Below are 20,438 nucleotides of genomic sequence, written 5' to 3'. Positions count from 1 at the left end.
CAAATGTTGCATTGAAAGCCTCACCTTGACTGCACATTCTAGCACAATTCTGTTTGTCTGACTCCCTTTTTCCAATCAGAAGGCATATGTTCATTTAAATATTTAATTTGCTGACACACTTGAATTTAAAGCTTATTCACTTTCAAAAGGTTCAGGCCAGGATCGTTCTGGAAAAGGGGCCTGTAACCTGTGGCTCTTGAGTCACAATTGGCATTTTATACTGCTGGATAGTATTCTCTTCTTTGACTAATTGCATTGAATTTCCAGAATAAATTGTCTATAAATACAAAGGTGAGTAAAGTACCCAAAAATGTACTTAAGAAAGAGTAGAACAACTTCATCACATTTTGATTCAAGTAAAAGTAAAGCAATTTCTCAAACAAGAGGAAAAAAAGTATCTAGTAAAAAAGCTAATCAAGTAATATCAAATTACCAAACCAACAAGCAAATTACAAAAAAAAAATAAAAATAAAAAATATATAATAAACAAACAGAATTTAGAGGAGGGATCTGAAATGTTTAGAAAACAAAATCAAAATAACTAAAACAGTTATTACATGCTGTGCATTCATTCTTTTTTTGTATGTATTGTTTTCCTTCATTTTGAAAGCTAAAAGTTGAAAGGGCACAGTGAATAGTTAAAAAAGGACCAATCTTTGGTAAATATTCATTAAACATATATTATCTTGTTTCTCTCTTTAAAAAATATGGTGGCTCTAAATGAGTTTTGTTACCTGGACCGTATATAAAAAACACTCTTTGAGACTTTTTCCCATATACATTTGACTTGCGCAGGTAGGTAGCAGAAATGCTAAACCTGTTTTACTGTAAGGAGTCAAGTTCCAGACGTTTCTTGTTGATGGCAGGTTTGGTTTCTGGCTAGTTCTAGTTTGTCCCTGAATATCCTAACTAATTTCCTGTCATCTGGAGGAGACAGTTTGGCTTAGTTAGTTAAAACTTTAATATAGTGTGGTGTGATTATCAAAAACACCGGAACTTTTTGTTGTACAGTACTTCCACCACAAAAATAACAAAGTATTTCAGTGCATATGACTTCCACGTTCCTGATGAATCGAAGCAAACCTCCGACTAGTCTTATAGCTGTAACACTTTTTTCTAATACAGTGCCTGGTGTTTCTGTCCCAGCAGGTATCATGATGCACAGGAAGTAACAAGCACTTTCTTAGGAGCAATGTGGTTGATCTCCATCACTTTCCTGTCCATTGGTTATGGAGATATGGTCCCTCACACCTACTGTGGTAAAGGAGTTTGCCTGTTAACAGGAATTATGGTGAGGAATATACAAAAAAATTACGATATAGGAATACATTTTCTTTAGAAATAACTTATGTTCTCATTTTATAAATCCTGGTAACAATCCTGGATGTTTTAGAAAAATTTTAATAAATCACTGTTGTGATGCCAACAGCAGCTGTTCTTTTCAACAGGGGGCAGGTTGCACAGCATTGGTGGTGGCTGTGGTTGCAAGGAAGTCGGAGCTCACAAGAGCTGAAAAACATGTGCATAACTTTATGATGGATACTCAACTTTACAAAAAGGTCTGTTTGGATACAGCAGTGCTTATTTCTTCAATGAAAACTTTTCTGTTTTTTTTTTCTTGAAAATAACGGGTTGTTTTTTTTTTAAGTTTCAGTTAAATGATAGAAAATGGTATGATTATCAAATGAATGCACAGCTACAAAGTGGCAAAATTTTGTCAATGAAAATGATGTCATTTATCAACCGAAGTCACTTTAAAACAGCTGTTTTTCTCTTTTGAATTCCTTCATTAGATAAAAAACATAGCTGCCAATGTTTTAAGGGAGACTTGGCTCATCTACAAAAACACAAAGCTGGTAAAGAAGATCGACCACGCCCGCGTACGCCACCATCAACGGAAGTTCCTTCAGGCCATTCACCAGTAAGTATCATTATTATTTGTTTGAATTTGGAAGTCTGTCGTACAGTTTTACTGTGAATTTAGATAACTATCTTTTAAGTGATTTAGGATAAATTAATATGGGTCTTTACCTTCAGACTGAGAAGACTCAAAATGGAGCAAAGGAAACTAACTGACCAGGCAAATACTGTGGCTGATCTTGCAAAGGTTTGTGTATTTTCTTCCGAACAGTAAACTAAAAACCCAAACTGGTGTTTTTGATGTTTGCAATCTGTATTTACTTCTTATGTTTTGTACCTTTTGCATTTTATATATTTGGTGGGGTCCTGAAAAAAAATAATGATTTAAATTTCAGCAAAAAAAAAAAAAAAACACACTAGAGGAGTGAATGCATTAGTTTTGATTAATTCTTTTTTAATCTAACATAGTTATTAAATGAAGGCTAACTACGTGCTTCATGCCAAAGAAAGCGATTTAAATAGTTTCAGGTTACTGTTCTCTGTGTTGCCTTCCAGACTCAGAACATGATGTACGATCTGGTCTCAGACCTGCAACATCGAACTGGGGAGCTGGACAAGAGGATTGTTGCTCTGGAAGAGAAACTGGACTCCATCCTTCATGGAGTGCAGTCACTGCCAGTTGTGTTGTCTCAAGCAATAGCAAAACTTCAAAAAGATTTCCTGGACGACCTAGCCTGTCGCGTCCACTTCCTGTCATCCTCTCTAAGTTCAGAGTGCTGTTCAACACATCCCAAGCAGCTGTGTCCAGGATCAAGCACACCAGAGACGCCATACAGCTGAGAAGCCGCTTTGTTTTTGCCATGTTTTATATAAATTGGTTGGAATTTCAACAAGTAATAATTTCACCTCAGAGTAAAATATTGATGCTTAGACTTACACATGTGTCTTTTGAGTCATATGCTCAGGATTTTATAGTAAGTGCAATGTAAGAGATTTCATATCTGCTTAAAAGAAATTATTTGGTCGAGAAAACAAAATAGTTTCTTCACAAGTGCTTAATTTTAAAAGGTCAACCGAGGGAGTCTTCTGCTCTTATTATTCAGCAGCTGGAATTCCTCCAATAAATTAAGCTTCTTAGAGACTGTACTGCCCATTTTCAATAGAATGAAAAAGTTGGAAGATTTTAACACAAACATCTTTCCTAATATGAACAGGAATGAATAAAGAATCTCTTTAGAAGTAAAAGTTGCATGCTGTCAAGTGTCCAATGCATTATTTTGGTTATTTTATTGAGAACGCTATATTTCCTGTGAGCGTCAAGAATAAGAATATACAGATTATTATATATATGCCTATATTATTTAATTTCCCTTTGGGATTAATGAAGTGACTTTGAATTTTTATTGAATTTATTCTAAAACACAAGAAGTGATATTTGGGTTACTTACTAACATAAATGGAAGGAGAATATCTTTTCATATATAAATTTTCCTATTTTATTTTTTTTTCTATTAATTGTTGCTATCTTGCTAAATATATTCTCATTTGGTAATTTTATTAGGTAATTTTGACTTTGTACTTTGAGATTTTAAGTAAGTATATTATATTAATTTTTTGAGGCAGCAATAATTATTTTCTACTCAAAAACCCAAAAGGAATTTTGATCAGTTGCTGTCTTTTTTTCTTATTAATATTGGCATTGGTAGATTATGTATACATTTCATAAACAATATCTAGCCATTCTGAAACTGTAGGAAACCTTAGAAGCAGTCAGTGTCTTGTAAGCGGTTTTTGCAGTTTTTGCATTCTTATCAGCCTGTTTGATCAGGAAATCACGGGTCCCAAAAACAAAAATAAGAACTACAAAGGTATTTTATTACTGAACAAGTATACACATCTCTTTGTGGCTATGTCGCCCAAAAAGGGTTTATTTTTGCACATTCCCAAAAAACATTGTATTGATCATAGACATGAACGCCACACAGCCTGCAAGAATTACCACCACTTTGATCAAAATTTGCTTTTTGCTTTGGTGTTATTTAAAAAAATTTATATATAAAACCTGCCATTTCCAGTTAAACTTATTAATCTTGAGGGAGTTTACACATGTCCAATGCAAGACACAATGAATTGCTTTCTTTTCCCCATTTTTAATATGATTTCGTAGAGTGGGACTTTTACTTTGACCTTGGGTCAAAGCCACACCATCTGTATTTTATCACTCAACTGGTATTCTAGTTTATTACAAACCTTTCATTGGGGTTTAATAGATTTAAAGCACATATAAATACTGCAATTTATATTAAATAGAAAAATAGTATCTATAATAAATGTAACTGTTTATAACGTGCATATTTATTGTTGAAGTTTATGGTTGTACATGATTTATAGTGAGCAAGAGCAGTTTTACAAAACAATGATTGGAAATGTATTACGATATAAAACCTTGTATAATTTCATTGAAGCAAAAGCTGGATTATTTTTGAGTCATTCAATTTAAAGCAATAACAGTTTGTTGATCTAAGTGTTTTTCTTTTATTAAACTGTCAGATATAAGCAGCATCTGTGTCCAATAAGCTCTTCTTTTGTGCAAGGCATCTTTATGCCAAACCTCCTTTAGGGCTGCTTTATAAATAATTAAGCTGTTTTTTGTTTTTTTTTTGTTTTTTACAAATATGATGGGTATCTGTTAGAAAATGGCTACCACCTATGGTAAATAGTGGAAACAGTCATATCAGATCATGGTCAATCAATGTGATGTTTTTTTTTTTTAATAGTATGCTCATAGTTAATCGGTGCATTTCTGGTTGTAAGTCTTTTAAATGTATTCATACTTCACCTAAACACAGTGTTGATGCTGGGGTTAATAATTGCTCATTGAACTGAAAATGTTCTTTGTCCCTGGTATCTCACATTATATAGACTAATTTAACCAACATAAAATAATCAAATAATATTAAAAAAATAATTTAAATTTAAACCTACAACAGACATCAATCATCTAGATATTGTGAAATAATATACAACAGGGACAATGCAATATATATTATTCTGTATAGAAAGAAAATAAGGCATATCATATACTAAACTTCCACTTGTATGTTGTGCTCTCATGAACTTTTTTCAAAAGTGAAAAAGTGTCTTCCTTCTAAAAGATTCTACAGGAAAATTCAAAACCATAGAATGTAAACATTAGTTCTGTTCGACAAAAAAATAAATTGTGTGTTAATTGACTTCTGAAAATAAATTAAGCAGGCATAGGGTACTCCTTTAGGTCTACAACAACGTTGTTTACCAGAACCATATGTTTGTCGGCAGGACTCCTTTGTCTCGCGATACTTTCCCGGAGGAGCGCTGCACCCACGAGAATGTTGTTTCGCGCGCTGACTCTAAGCTCCAGTCAGGGTTCAGATTGACAACCCTATGAGCCAATCAAATGTGAATTGTGAGAAGCAATCACCCAATCAGCATGGCGGACCTATGGAACAGGGGGGTTTACAAAGTGTTGAAGAATAACTCATTGATCAATCTCCAACAAGGGCTGGAGTTGGTCGCATAAACCCATAGAAAGAAATAACTTAGGAGTAAAACGTTCACGTTTAATTCTTATCCCGATTTTATTTTGGACTATCAAACAGGTAAACCATTTTTTCGACTACTGCTAACTTTCGAATGGCTGTTATTGTATTTTCATTTACATCTTTATTCAATTGTTCGTACTCTGAGCTAAGTCTGGTGTTGCTTCGCTTTTGCTGCCGATATAAAATCACTGAAAGGCCTCATATGTGGTTCAGGGTCACCTAGATTCAATTATTCATCTCTTGCCCATAGTTCTGTTTCACGTCGGTGATCTGGTAAAAAAAAATGGCTGAAAAGAAACAGAAACGGACTGTAACCTGACTTGCTGTGCGCTTTAAACTTGATTGGGTAGAAGTTATTTTCTGTTTGTTTGCAGTGAACTGCAGCTCTTTGTGAAAACGGTTGAACCACCGAATGAATGCTAACACACCACTGCCCATTTTCCTGTTTCCCTTGCTTGGCATAAAGTAAAATATTTTGTTTTTTATTTTCTCTAGAACACGCTGGAAGTAAAATATTAGGCAAATTGCTAGTAATGAATTGAGGGTATTGTTTTTTAGTCAACTTGTTTTTATAAAATATCCATTTTATGCTAATTTTGTTCGCTTTCTTAGTATTATTTCCATCCTGCACGAAAGCCGTAGAGGCGGGGAGCTTTTCCTCTTATTAATTAATAGAGTCCAAGTGAGTTGTATACTAATTATATATTACTGTAGAACCAAATAATGTCATATTCCACCGTGTTTTATAGTCGGAAATCGAAGGCACATTGTTTGCTAGCGCTCCCTCGCGTCCGGATGTGCTTTTAAAAGAAAAAGGGGGTGTGGCCTGAAGACTGATTTCCCGCACTGTATTTAAATCAGCCTATTCCCTCCCTTTCTGCAGGCTGTGATAACAGCAGACACCATACTGTACTCACAGCAGGAGGCAAAGGGGGCAGAGTAACCCCTCTGATCCTTTACAGCAGGGTTCCTGCAGATCCTTAAAAAGGCATTAAATTCTTCAATATAAAAAAAGGCCTTAATTGGTATTAAAATGTCTTAAACCAGTCTTTCAAAGGTCTTAAAATGGTCACCAAGACATAAGTAGGATTTTTTATTTGTAATTCATATAAAAAAATGTTAATAACTTAAAAAAAAATTTGGATATTTACCGAACAGCTTAGCTGGAACTAATGGAATGATGACACAACAATAGGCCCGTGAACTACATTATCTGGGTGGGTCTCATATGAAGTACAACACGTGATAAAGGTTCAAGATATGCCGACAGTTCCATAAATCGGCCAAGAAGATACAATTATGCAATTCTCAGTAGTAAATGATCACACATCACAATTCATTGGTGACAGCGCACCACCACAGGATACAGACATCCCAAGTTCCAAAAAGTCATTTCAGGGAGATGCTTATCTACGTGTATCCACGCTCTGGGTTACCCATAATTCCAAGTTGTAGTGTAAAAAATAAAATACTCAAATACATCATTCTTTTAAGATCTTTATTGAGGTTTGAAACATGAGTGTATTTTTTAACAACCGTCTAATGACCTATACAGGGTTATTAAAATAGTAAATAAAAGTACCACTGTCTGCTTTGCTATTGGTGTTGTGTTTATACGGCTCACCATCATGTTGAAATCTGGGGTGTAAATACGGTCCGGTGTAGTCGGTCACTTCCGTATCAGGTGGGTTTAAAATGATTTTTTTCACACCATTTCATCTACAAAGAGACATACTAGTCTACAATTGCGTAGGGGGGTCACAAGATGTCTATGATGGGGCCCCTAAGAGGTCGTGGGCCCGTAAGCAACTGTTGTCCCTGCTTACTGATATTTACGCCATTGGGTGGAACCATTATTAGTTCCATCCTGACAGCAGATCTGATAAAAACAACGTTGCAAACAGACCATGGGGTGATGCAAGATGAAAACGGTACTGAGGAATGTATATGGGGAATGGCGTAGTTTGAGCAAGAAGTCATTCAAGCTCGGCACAATGGGAATCAAAGCTGTGGAGTTAGACATGTGAAAGTAGCAGCTATTTCTCAGTTCTGTTCCAGCCTGTCTCTGCAAGGCCTCTACAGCATCTCCAACGTCACAAAAAGCACCACACCTCCGAATAATGTTTGGTGGTTCCCCTACAGTGAAATCAGAGCTATTATGGACTTTGAGTAGGGATCAAAATAAAGTTTGTGAATTCCATTTATTAGTTGTTAAAAATATGTTATTGGTGTGTTTTTAGTTTTCTTCTTATATGGAAAGATTTTCAAAATTGTAAACATTTCTACTGGGCCAAAAAGTAGTGGTTTTCTTGTGTGTGTTGTGAAGTTCATCTTACATTTTTATTTCAAGGGACAAAAAAAGTAAAAAAGGAACCCTGTTTACACCTCTGATTCGGCTTTTGGAGAACTTTGTTTACTTCTGTTCTCTGAAATATGTACAAACAATATTTAATGTTTGTGCAGGAGTTGAATAATGCATACAGCCAAATCTGATATGAAAATTATATACATAGTAGGGGTGTAGATAATAATTTTTGTATCGATCCAACAGCCGACGAAACGCTGCATCGACACGTCCGCAAGAGTATTAGTTCATGTTTTGTTTTTTGTTTTTTTCCCCCCTTCCCTCCGGTCTATTTTTATCCATTTGCTCCTGGGCGTAATTCTCCCTCCCGTGCTGCGGTGGCGCTAAACCTATGTTGCCCTCCTGCCTCGCTTCCTTTAGCCACTAGCCTCTCTCTGCTTGCAGTATTTTTTGATGCAAGGCCTTCTCATTACCCGATGCGTCCCAGAAGCACATTCTGTTCTGCGCATGCACGAATAGACATACATCCAGGTGTCTAAAAATAATGAATTATTTATATGATTAAACCATGTTTATCTGCATTTTTGTTGTTTCTTTCTTTAGATTATGCACTATATAGCATTTGGTAAAAACAAAACCAAAACGTAAAACTCAAAAAGACTAGATTTATGTTTAAATCCAAAGCCAAAAAAGCCACTAGAAGTAGCGTAGGATCCCATTTCCGGTCCAAATTGGTCAGAGACGACTGATAAAACAGTAGTCCCTGCCCGAATCTCTCCAAATTTTTCAGGAAATGCATTGTAAACCTTTAACATAATATATTTGAGTACCTTCACTATCTTTGGGGAGGGAAAATGTAATTTACGTATTTTTAACAAAAGGAAATGGAAAACAACCCGGATGTATATCTGGATGCGCAAATGAGCTCATAGTGCATGCGCAGAACGAGTCGAGTAGTGACAGGCCTTTCGTATTTTATAAAAAAAGAGGCATTATTTTTCAGTGAATGAGGTTTTCATAGGCCTAGGTGGAGTACAACTTTGGTACTTCTGTTATTTGCTGTTGTTTCTCAAATAAAATGCATGATGATATTACAGCGTTCATTGATTTATTTTTAAATTATCAATTAATCGAATCGTATCATGGTGTATTCTTGAGTATAGGAAATTGTTACTGAATCGGATCGCCATACTGGGTGTGATTTACACCCCTAATAAATAGCAGCATTTTAAAGATGCTGAAACCTTAAATATAGTTTAAAAACGCATACCTTTTGGGACGCCCACCATCTTTATGAAGTCTAGCAGGTCTTCTGTCTGGCTTAATGTGACAGTAGAATCTCGCTACTCCCTTTAAAAGTGCCAAATTACAGCGTTTTTATAAATCAATCCTGTATTCCTGTAATCCTGTACAAATTGAAATGCAAGGATAATTTTGACAAGATCAGATTGGTCTCACAAGACCTTTTAGCTTTTGTAACAGAACTTAAATGTGAGTTGAATTTAAAGGTATGAAATGACCTGTTTCTATAGGTTAGATTATCCCTCTACTCTGTGATGTTTTCAGCAGTAAACACCTGGCAGTTTTTCTTTTTTACAAATTCAAATATCTCTGTTTATTTTGAATTAAATTGGAGGCCAGAGCAGGGTTCCACATATAGGTAAGGTAGATGCCATTGCTAGTGGAATTCCACTCCTGAGGTTGTTGGTTGGAGATCCACCTCAGACTTTACCAGAATTTCCCCATTGTTTGACAATAAAGGCATTTCCTATTCTGAGATGTGGCTGCAAGAGGTCCTGCTGCTCTGTTTTTAACATAAGAAGCTGGTGTGATCCTATAATAAAAGGCAGTTACAATAGTGGAGATTCGATGAAACCATGACATCCATCACTCTCAAATCTGTTATGGGAGATTTGGTTTTAATTAGTCAGGAAATTGGTGTTTGTTGACTCATAACATTCACAGTATTTGTTGTTTGTTGGACATATTTTTATTTGTAGGGCAGCTGCAATGTGGATTCAAGTTCGCACGATGGATGGGAAGGAGACCCATCGGGTGGATAACCTGTCCAAACTCACTAAGGTTGATGAGCTTCGCTTAAAAATCGTGGAGCTGTTTAATGTGGAGCCAGACAGGCAGAGGCTTTTCTATCGAGGAAAACAGGTGAGCTGGTTAGCTTAAATTGTTCTTTTTGTTCTGGTCCAAAAGAATTTTTAATGCATATTTTTATTTTTTTAATATCAGATGGAAGATGGCCACACTATATTTGACTACAACGTTGGCCTGAACGACATAGTGCAGCTGCTTGTCAGGCAGAAGGCCCCCGCTGTTGACGTCGTCAAAAACAAAGACAAAGAAGCGGAGCTCTCCGACTCGGATTCTGGCTGCGGCTCAACCCAGAGCGAGTCTGACAAGAACTCGACCCATGGGGAGGTCGAGGGCCAAACCGCTGGAACCTCTGCCCTTACAAACACACAGGAGCTTGTCTATCCTGGTTTTGGATTTTACAAGGTATTTCTATTAACGATTGTGTGGCAAATGTAGAGGGACCTGTGAAGCTGTGTCAAAACAAAGTAATATTTTCCCAAGAAAAACATGATTTATTTAAAATTATTAATTATTTAAAGTAGATTTTTTTTTTAATGTTTGTATAGATCAGGGGTCTGCAAGCTTTCATATTCAAAGATCCATTTTGCCCTGATTCCACCTAGAGCCAAAAAAAGTTACATAACTTTTTAATAAAACACAATCTATTGATCTTAAATATAACAAATCTGTTGCCATCTTAAACAACCATCAATTTATTTGTATTTTTAGGTTTTTATATGAGGAAAAATGGAATGATTCATTAAGTTGAAACATAGATTTTCTTTCTTGGGGTATTATTTGATTTAAAAAATATATAATAAAACACATAATTGCCAAGCCAATTGAAATACATGGCCCTAAAAACATGTTTCTGATTTATTTAATGTCATTGTGTTGTGAGAATTTATTTGAAATATTTCTTATAAAAAAACAATAAAGCTTGTAAGACTGGTGTTTATCATTGTACATTAATTAGCTCTTTATATCATTGTAGCCACCATTTAGAGCCATTGTAGAGAACTGCAAAGAGCCACATGTGCCTCCAGAGGATTCAGACCCCTGTTCTAGATAATCTGTTCCAGTTTCAAACCTTTAGAAAGACTTTGTTTACCAATTTAACAATTTTTAAGATCCAGTCTGAGACGAGGTGGAAACTGTCATTTACTAACTGCTGTTTTTGTTTTTGTCTCAAGATTAATGAGCTGGTAGATGCAAGAGACTTGAACATGGGAGCATGGTTTGAGGCCCAGATTGTCAATGTCACCAAAACAGCAAAGACGCCCAAAGAAGAGGCCGCTGATGGACAGACAGAAGAGGACATCTTGTACCATGTTAAATATGAAGAGTAAGAATGGTTCTTTTTTTTTCTGTTTTTACCAGCTTAGTCTTTCTTAGTCGGGTGTTCTATTAAGTGCATTGATATGTTTACGTTTTTTTGTTTGTTTTGTCCCAACTTTTCTGGTTTTATTCTCAAGCAGTATATTGTTTCCTTGCAATGTCTATATGTACATAGAGTCTCCTTGCTAGAGTTTGCAGTGGCTCTTGTGGGTCTTTGTTTTTTATTGCATACATAAGCCTAGCTTTGTGAGTTCCCAGCCTTTCTCAATGAACCGTTCAATCATAAATCATGAAAGTCGAGCCCCTGTCTGAGGTGCCGCTGCAATTCAGTAAAACCTATCTAACGTATCTTAAGGGCAAGTCGTTAATGTGCCCACCGGGTTTTGGTACTGATGTGTGTTTAAGGCTTAGAAGTTGGTTATACTCCCCGCAGCAGTCTTGTTGCAGATATTTTTTATTTAGGCCCAATATTGAAGTGTTGTCTGCACTATATTATTCCACACCACAATGCAAGAGGGAAAATCACAAACTAGCTATGGGTCTAGATACGGCCGAGGCGGTTAGGAAGTGGGGGCAAGTTTCGGTGACAACAGAGGGACATGAGGGCAAAAAAAAAGCGGGGATCCAGGTGGAAAAAGTGTCCCAGCGTTCTCGCGCACCGCGCTCTCCTGGGTGGTACATCTTCATGAGTCGTTTTCCACAACGGTGGTCATACAAACAAAACTAGCTGGTAAGGTACCAAACCGGAAATACGCATAGTGTAGAGCAGATGTAGAGTCGACCAATCAGATTCCTCCTGTCTGCGGTCACATACAATTTTGGAGAGGTGCACCAGAGTGTCTGCGGCAGGGGCGCTAGCACATTTGTGTTCACTGCGACCCACACGCAGACAACCTGGTTTCTGAGTATAAACCTGCCTTTAGTTCTTCTTGTTGGCTTGTTGCTCAGACAGCATGTAACTTCCTACAATAGTGAGTGGTACAGAGCTGTGTCTACTTAGTCATTGGGGGTGGTAATTGTGAACCCGTTCACCATTACTAAAGAAAAAATACTTGAAATGGAATCTTCATAAACCTAAGAAATTGAAATTATCGCCTTCCCATACCACGCTTGGCCAACATTGAGCTTGGCTTTGGGGGGTTTTAGTTTGAAGTTGCTGAAAACTCTGTCCCTGCGTTCTTTGCTGGGTTTATCATGTTTCAGTGACTGAATAAAACATTTATTCCCTTTTAACCAAAAAACAAATTTATACACAATGGATTGAAATCTACAAATAAGCCATGATTTTAAAGTTACTCTCCATTATGACACAGCTTATTGAGAACTTATTTCAACTTAGTTCAGTCTCATATCTAACCTAAATACTAAGGCTTTTTTCTAGGGCTAAAATTAATCGTGATTAATGATTAATTAGTTGTAATCGATTCATCATTAACTTGAGTATAGAGATTATAAAACATCTTTAGCTAAAAGAGCAACCATTTAAAGCAGTAATTAAACCATAATTGTAAAATAATATATATATATAGATTTTGCATTCATGATGTATAAAGTTATTTTTCATCCTTTAATATGCTCTTCTTTAAGGAACCTTTGGCTATCTGATTATTAATCGAAAAAATATTTAGATTAATCGATTTGCTAAATAATCGTTAGTTGCAGCCTGACTTTGTTACTATAGAAGGCCTTTTATATTACTATATGTCTATGTAGTTTTTAGAAGTGTCCCTGCTTCAGCACAGTTGTTTCCCTTATAAGCTGATTAACAGGCCTTTGTAGAACAGCAATCACTAGAATCAGCTTTGCTGAAGGCGAGAAACATGGAGGACAGCTGCCCTTGAGGACCATCTTTGGATATGCCTGTTATAAACCATTAAAAGGAGCTCTCACTTTCATTTAGACCAGAATTTGATGTGAAGACATGTCTGTGATCTTAAGAAAACGACAGTCACCACTGCTGACATTCCTGTACATGATGGCTGCAGTTTATCATTATTCAATTGTCCCTCAACTAGTGGTGTCCTTACCTTTAGAACTAGCTGCAGATCCCTAGTGGAAAGTTTATTTTGATGTTTAGCAATAAGTCAAACATGTATTATTATGAAAAACCAGAAGAACATTATTCCAACTCTAAAAAGTCCCCTAGGTTTTCTTTTTTTTTTTTTTTTTTTTTTTTGTTGGCCATGAATTGTTCAGTCTATAGCCGGCAGCAAAAATGGGAACTGGAAAAACCACTGCTGTGTAGCCAATTTTGATAAGCTGTGTTGAACGTTTGTGGCTCCTCTCGCCATATTGGTATAAAACGAAACAAAAATATAGCTTTGTTGCCTGCATTTTTTTTTCTATTCAAGAGGAACTAGAAAAAAAAAAAGTTTTTTTGAGCTTTTCTGCATTGGCTCGATTTTTGTTGGAGGGGGCGGGGGGTGATGAGTATGAATTAATAATTTTGATAAATTTGGCTTAAATTTTATTAGAGATGGGAGGAAATTCATGGGCGTGGTGTAGAGCTGTGAGAGCCTGCTGCTTCTGTAGCAGTTGCTTTCTGATGCCGTTTAGATGCATACATCTCCCTTAAATGAAGCACTGTGTGAAAAACCTTGGAGGGAAATGTGGCTTAATGTATGAACTGTTTTAGTTACCCAGAGAACGGTGTGATTCAGCTACTGGCCAAAGATGTTCGCCCACGAGCCCGTACCGTCTACCAGTGGCATCAGCTGGAGCCTGGGATGGTCGTTATGGTCAACTATAATCCCGATGATCCCAAGGAGCGTGGCTACTGGTACGATGCCGAAATCCAGAGGAAGCGCGAGACTCGAACCATCCGAGAAATCTACGCCAAGATCATCCTTGGGTACGGATGCAATTCATTTTTCCTGAATAAAGTTTGGAGTAGTTTTACCTGGAGTTATTATCTGTGGTAACAGGTGAGCATGGTAACAGCATCTCTGTTGGTGTGGTTTGTGCTGGCACAGCAGCTGGTATCTAGAGGCAGGTTTCCTGCTGTGGTCTCTGAGGATTGCTCAATAATGGTCACAGTGTCTGGAGCTGGCGGTTAACAGTTTGTTTTTTCTTTGCAGCGATGCAGGTGACTCCCTTAATGACTGCCGGATCATTTTCATAACTGAAATCTATAAAATCGAGGAGCCCGGTTCTTTGAGTGACGCTCCAGCTGGAACAGAAAGCCCGTTAAAGAGTGAGTCTGAATATCAGGAATCAGGCTTCTGTTTCCTCTCAACTTTTATAAGGGATCATCCCTAACAATGTAGCTCCTAACCAACCATGTTGTTGATTCTGGATATCTGTTCCCTATAGGATCAAATGGGCCTGAATGTAAGCACTGCAAGGACGATGTGAAGAAAAACTGCCGTTGGTGTAACTGCCACATCTGTGGCATCAAACAGGATCCTGACAAGCAGCTGCTGTGTGATGAGTGCGACATGGCCTATCACACATACTGTCTGAATCCTCCACTGACCTCCATCCCTGAAGACGAAGACTGGTCAGTAGAGCCTACATTCAGTCTTTTCGTTATGCACACAATTAGCGCTGAAACAATGAATTGTGATTATTGGATTGTTTAAATAATTGTTAACTAGTTCAGTAATTGATTAATCATTAACCTGATTATAGAGATTCTAAATCACGCCTTAAGATGGTAGAGCAACCCACTCAGATTTGACCTTTTTAAGATGTATAATAATTTTTTTAATCTGTCTATATGCTCTATCCAGGATCCCTCAAGTGGAAAATATTTAGTATTAGTTACAAAATCACATTTAAGGAACCGTTTGCTATCAAATTATTAATCGGTTTGTCTAAAAAAAATACTAAGATTAAACGATTAGTAAAATAATTGTTTGTTTCGGCCCTACACACAATGCTGTTGGCTACCTTATATATAGTAATCTTATATTATAGCCATTTCTTCCTTACAATTATCTGCAAATACCCCAGTGAATAAAAATGACTTGAAGTTTATTGGAATAAAACTTGGTGCTGCGTAATCAACTTTTCAACTTTAGATCTAAATGGAACATAAAATTAATTGGTTTTCACCATTAATCTGTTGAGGCACTATGTTTAATTTAAGAAGTGTAGCTTTATTTAGTACTGGAACAGGTCTCTTTTCAGATTATATACTGGTTTTCATTATTTATAAATCCCTGTTAAATGTAGAATAATGTAATTTTTAAGTATTTAACATTTTAAATTGGACGTAGCAAGTTTTTTTTTATATAGTGAAATAGCCCTTTAACTTAAATCAAAAAAAAAAAAAAAGTTGATATTCATTCTGAGGTTTGTTGGCTTTAACTTTGACATGTTTTTGCGGTTTCAGGTATTGTCCCGGTTGCCGTAACGACAGCAGTGAGGTTGTTCTGGCTGGAGAAAAGCTAAAGGAAAGCAAGAAGAAGGCGAAGATGGCTTCCGCAAGCTCGTCTAGCCAGAGAGACTGGGGAAAGGTGATTTTACACTGAATGCTCATCTAATGAGAGCAAACAGGATGATTGTTTCATGGGACCTAAAGGAGTGCTCTCTATCTGTGTAGGGAATGGCTTGTGTGGGTCGAACCAAGCAGTGCACCATTGTCCCATCCAACCACTATGGTCCGATTCCAGGTGTTCCTGTTGGTTCCCTCTGGAAGTTCAGAGTGCAGGTTTGTCTAGTTCTGCTACTTCAAACCGAAAGCTAACACTGTCCTTGAATTGTGAAGGAAATCCTCTCGAGTTAAAAGCAATATACATATAATTGTTTAACAATTATATGTATAGAAATACAAAGGTATATAACAGTGATGTTTACAACATAAGCTAAAAATGTAATTCTTTTCCCCCAGGTGAGTGAATCTGGTGTTCACAGGCCTCATGTTGCTGGGATCCATGGGAGGAGCAATGATGGAGCCTACTCCCTGGTTTTAGCAGGAGGCTACGAAGATGATGTGGTAGGCATTTTTTCTTTATTTCTAACAGTACAGTGTTTTATTTGTATTAATATCTGCAAAAAAGTGGATAATTTTGAAGAGAGAATTTAGTTCTATGATTTTTTTTTTATTTTTTTTCATCACTGAGATATTTTCTTGATGTGTTTAAATAAAACATTGCTGCTATCTTCTGATCAAAGGATGATGGCAACGAGTTCACCTATACCGGCTCAGGAGGGCGAGATCTGTCTGGGAACAAGAGGACAGCTGAGCAATCATGTGACCAGACCCTGACCCACATGAACCGGTAGGGCATTCAGAAGGGAAGCAGTAATTCACAACAGCACATGTAGTGGCTTACATTTCTATTTCTTTTCTTTTCTTTTTTTTTTTTTTTTTTTGGGTGTCAGGGCTTTGGCTCTCAATTGCAATGTTCCTGTTAATGACAAAAACGGTGCAGAATCTAAGAACTGGAAACAAGGAAAACCTGTCAGAGTGGTGCGCAACTGCAAGGGGCGCAAACACAGCAAGTACTGCCCTGAGGAAGGAAACCGGTATGACGGGATTTACAAGGTACGAGGAGAGGGCCCAGAGAGGGGGGGTCTAACGGTTAACTTTGAGCATCGGTTTAATTGTTTTATTTTGTTTGTTTTTCCTCTGCATCTTCCCATTTGCTCAGGTGGTGAAGTACTGGCCCGACAAAGGCAAGTCCGGCTTCTTGGTGTGGCGCTACCTGTTGAAGCGGGACGATGAAGAGCCAGCCCCGTGGACCCGGGACGGGAAGGAGCGTGTCAAGAAACTGGGTCTTGTCATGCAGGTGAGAAGCTGAAGACCATTCGGCATATTGTGTCAAGAAGATGCCATCCAAACCTTTGATTCTCATTTTCATGGCATGTGTTTTGCTAACTGGTTGTGGTGGTTGCTGTTGCAGTATCCTGCTGGTTATCAAAAGGAAAAGGAGAACAAAAACGAAGTAGAGGAGGAAGCGACACCCAGCAAGGCAAAGAGGAAGAGGAAATCTCAGGGCAGCGGTATGTTCTTTATGGCTTTAACTTGTTAAATAGTTAATATTTTTTGTTTGTTTCTGTGTTTTGTTTTTTATGTCTACACTTCGTAGATAGAAAATTACTTGTTTTAATGACCACTGTTATTCTCTGGGTTCCAATTTTTATATCGGTGTATTAAAGTGAATGGAAAATGGAAACAATAAATGTGAATTTCTGTTCTTTTTTGTTCTAGAATCTAAGACCTCACCTGCCAAATCTCCCAAGAAGATCAAAGTGGAAGCATATAAACTTTCACAGGAGCAGAAATCCCTCATTAAGAAAGACCAGCCTAACAAGAAGCTGTGGGATGAAGCAATGGAGTCACTGTCTCTTGGACCGGTAAAGATGCTAGTTTTAAATACCCATGGTTTTATCTCTGCACATTTACATAGGCATTTTGTAAGGCAAATCTTTAAAAGCATTTCCTGCACTGTAATATGATGCCTGTAGTGTGGACTGAACTGGTGGTGGTGCTTTGTTAGCGCTAGTTCTTGGTTTTTCTGGGAGCTGCTTTCATCAGGTGTTTTCACAGAGCCCGATGGTCATTTTTTAAAGTTCAGGATTAGCATTATAAACTCAAAAAATAAAAAATATGAAGCAATGGGCTTCAAAATTATGAAGATGAATTTGCTTTTAGATATTAGAATCTTACCCTGTGGCTTCTGTTTGTTTTTGTTAATGAACATAACTTGATGATGTGCAAAGATGGGATTAAAGAAATTTCCCTTTTCTGAAATCTGTTTTATAAGATGATGAGAAATTAAAGCATTTGTTTGGTTTTTTGTTTTATTAAGTATTCTGGCAATACAGTAGTAACCATTGAAAATTAACCTTCCCTGTCAAATGTTGGGTGAATGGCAGCCAACTTCCAGCCAGCTTCTCCTGGGCGTGCATATTTTATGTTTCACTGTGACTCCACCCTTTCATTGAATTACAGGGTCTGACCAGGAGATGACTCTTCTCTTTAGATCTTAATTTCCAGAAATCATGACAGAATATTTTAGTACAAAGATTGATATTTAAACAGGAATTATAGGGGACCAGCCAAGGACACATCAAGGAAAGTGGGGAAACTTTTAATGGCTACTACTATAAATATAGACAGTGGTTTTAAGGGATTATGGGACAAACTTGGTGATAAATGCATAAACTGTTCACATAAGTCTTATTTAATGTTTAATTTTGATATGATCACAGAAATAATGGTGTCTACAACATAGACTCAAGGTTAGATGACATTAGGAAACAAAATGCACATTAGGTTGACAGCAAAAAACATCTTGAAGATCAGATCTTTTTTCCCCTCCTGATTGTTTTATGTTGAAACAGCTTCAAATTGCTCCATGCTTTTATATTAAATAGCCAGGTAGTCAACTAGGTAGTTGGTGGGTATTTTATTCCGTTCAGTTCAATTATGTTGATGTTTTCTGTTTGTTTGTTTTGCAAATATATTCCCTTGGAATATCTCTTTATTTTACTGCCTTTGAGAACCCATCAATGAGTTAGGATATTTCTTATTTCTTCAACAATCTGACATTTGGGGACCAGCTTACTTACCTGCCATCTGTCTCTTAAGCTTAGTGGACTTATTTAGATTATTAAATTGTATCTTGCTGATCCTATAAAACCAAACCATTCAGTTCGGAAGGTACAACTTTAATGTAGGTTTATAGACTTGGCTTGTAAATAAATATATTCATCGTATTCTAACATCTTAATGTTTTTATTTCTACAGAAATTTCTGAGCAAGGTTGAAGAGGTTTTCCTTTGCATTTGCTGCCAAGAAGTGGTCTATCAGCCTGTGACAACAGAGTGCCAACACAATGTCTGCAAGGTAGGAAACCGGAAATCTTTAACAATCATTCTAAGTGGCACAGCTGAAAATTATCTAGTATGTAGCATCTCTAGTCTGACTTATCAGAAGCCTCCTTTTTTTTTTTTACCGCACCACCTATTCGGGCTGGATCTCTTCTCATTTGCCTCTTTGAACAGAAGTAAAGTCATAATAATTTTTTGCAATTGCAGAAATTTGTGCGTTTGTTTGGGATTATATCTCTAACATAAAGTGATGCTTAACTTTAACATGAAAGGAATATGATGCATAGTTTTCAGTTTATTTTATTTTTTTAAATGAAAGGAAATCTGAAGAATGTGTGTGTTCTTAGATAAAATCCATTGCAACAGATTGTCTTTGGGATTTGCCTGATCAAAGGGTTATGGATACATCTGCAGAGTACTGCAACCTTCAATGTTGGTGGGAAAAAAGCATACGGCCACAGTGGTTTATTTGGAGCACAGGGTTTATTTTTTAAAGCTTCAGAGTATCTACTCTCTGGGGCACATTTATTATAATTTTTTTGAAACGCCAAATTGTGTACACTACGTTTTATAGATTTATATTCTAATCTATGCACGTCATATGTGAACACATGGATGGCTTCAACCAAGGAAACAATGGAAGATGCACTGGCAGTAGTCTGTATAAAATGCTTAAAGTGTGTATATGTTTTTTTTCACCATAGGAATGCCTCCAACGGTCCTTCAAGGCGGAGGTTTACACCTGCCCAGCCTGCAGACATGACCTGGGCAAGAACTACTCCATGTCTGTCAACCAAGCTCTGCAGGACATTCTAAGTCAGCTTTTCCCTGGCTACAGCAACGGGCGATGATCATCACTCCCGTCTACTCAGCCCTCAAAAAAAAAAGCAATGAAACCTGTAACGGGAACTACCAGTTGAGGCAATAAAGATTCAGCTTCCTTTAATATATTTTCTATGAATATAAAGCTACAGTTTTTGTGGGTAAAATACAACCATTATTACTGTTGAGCTCCCATGCCCACCTAACATTCATTGAGAATCTTTTTCTAGAACTGTCCATATAATTACCTTTTTTTTTCAATGGCATTCTGGATTAACCCTTTATATTTTAACTACTGCTATATTCCTAATTTAAATTTAGCCTTTTTTGCCAGTAATTCCTCTGTTTTTGACGTTCATTGAAGAGTTTATCAACCCCCCCAAATATTTCTAAAGATCCTAATCTCCTATTGTAAGATTTTTGATTTGTATAAGGTTTTTTTTATCATTCAACTGCTTGTGGTCGGTAATTCTTATTGGACTTTTATAAAAAAAAAAGAAAAAAGAAAACTCAAACATTTATTTTATGGATTTTCTTGAGTCCTAACATTAATTTCATATAAAAATGCACTAAAGTGATGGATAAACAAAGAGGTTAGGTCTCTAGTGGCTCCATGAAATGTTAGTAAAACCGTTTTCTTAATGCACTTGAGAAATGGGAGA

The 20,438-nt window shown here is 36.8% G+C and overlaps 2 protein-coding genes across 2 annotated transcripts in view; both read left to right on the top strand.

Annotated features, from left to right (window-relative positions):
- Positions 1 to 3,034, top strand: part of kcnn1 (potassium channel, calcium activated intermediate/small conductance subfamily N alpha, member 1) — a 6,506-nt gene extending 3,472 nt beyond the window's left edge. Inside the window, exons 5-9 of the mRNA XM_015388316.1 lie at positions 1,150 to 1,291; positions 1,449 to 1,559; positions 1,794 to 1,921; positions 2,038 to 2,107; positions 2,416 to 3,034. Coding sequence (XP_015243802.1) covers positions 1,150 to 1,291; positions 1,449 to 1,559; positions 1,794 to 1,921; positions 2,038 to 2,107; positions 2,416 to 2,700 — 736 coding nt within the window. The 3' untranslated portion in view covers positions 2,701 to 3,034. The remainder of the gene's footprint in view (positions 1 to 1,149; positions 1,292 to 1,448; positions 1,560 to 1,793; positions 1,922 to 2,037; positions 2,108 to 2,415) is intronic.
- Positions 3,035 to 5,340: 2,306 nt separating this feature from the next.
- On the top strand, positions 5,341 to 20,245 carry uhrf1 (ubiquitin-like with PHD and ring finger domains 1). The gene is made up of 17 exons (XM_015388317.1): positions 5,341 to 5,498; positions 9,747 to 9,909; positions 9,991 to 10,257; positions 11,028 to 11,179; positions 13,808 to 14,023; positions 14,250 to 14,365; positions 14,485 to 14,671; positions 15,509 to 15,632; positions 15,719 to 15,826; positions 16,007 to 16,111; positions 16,291 to 16,397; positions 16,501 to 16,663; positions 16,770 to 16,907; positions 17,022 to 17,121; positions 17,330 to 17,475; positions 18,872 to 18,970; positions 19,659 to 20,245. The coding sequence occupies exons 2-17, from the start codon at positions 9,757 to 9,759 to the stop codon at positions 19,803 to 19,805; spliced, it is 2,328 nt and encodes a 775-aa protein (XP_015243803.1). The 5' UTR covers positions 5,341 to 5,498; positions 9,747 to 9,756; the 3' UTR covers positions 19,806 to 20,245.
- Positions 20,246 to 20,438: the final 193 nt, after the last annotated feature.

The sequence above is a fragment of the Cyprinodon variegatus genome, unplaced genomic scaffold (assembly GCF_000732505.1).
Source record: "Cyprinodon variegatus isolate N-32 unplaced genomic scaffold, C_variegatus-1.0 Scaffold419, whole genome shotgun sequence".
Taxonomy (NCBI): Eukaryota; Metazoa; Chordata; class Actinopteri; order Cyprinodontiformes; family Cyprinodontidae; genus Cyprinodon; species Cyprinodon variegatus.
This window is presented reverse-complemented; position numbering and strand designations above follow the sequence as displayed.

Bases quoted from the DNA above. Each gene is read 5' to 3' on its own strand.
- uhrf1 (XM_015388317.1), top strand. From the start codon at position 9,757: ATGTGGATTCAAGTTCGCACGATGGATGGGAAGGAGACCCATCGGGTG. The intron at 10,258-11,027 runs GTATTTCTATTA...TTTTGTCTCAAG, and splicing joins CTGGTTTTGGATTTTACAAG to ATTAATGAGCTGGTAGATGC. The intron at 17,122-17,329 runs GTATGTTCTTTA...TTTTTGTTCTAG, and splicing joins GAGGAAATCTCAGGGCAGCG to AATCTAAGACCTCACCTGCC.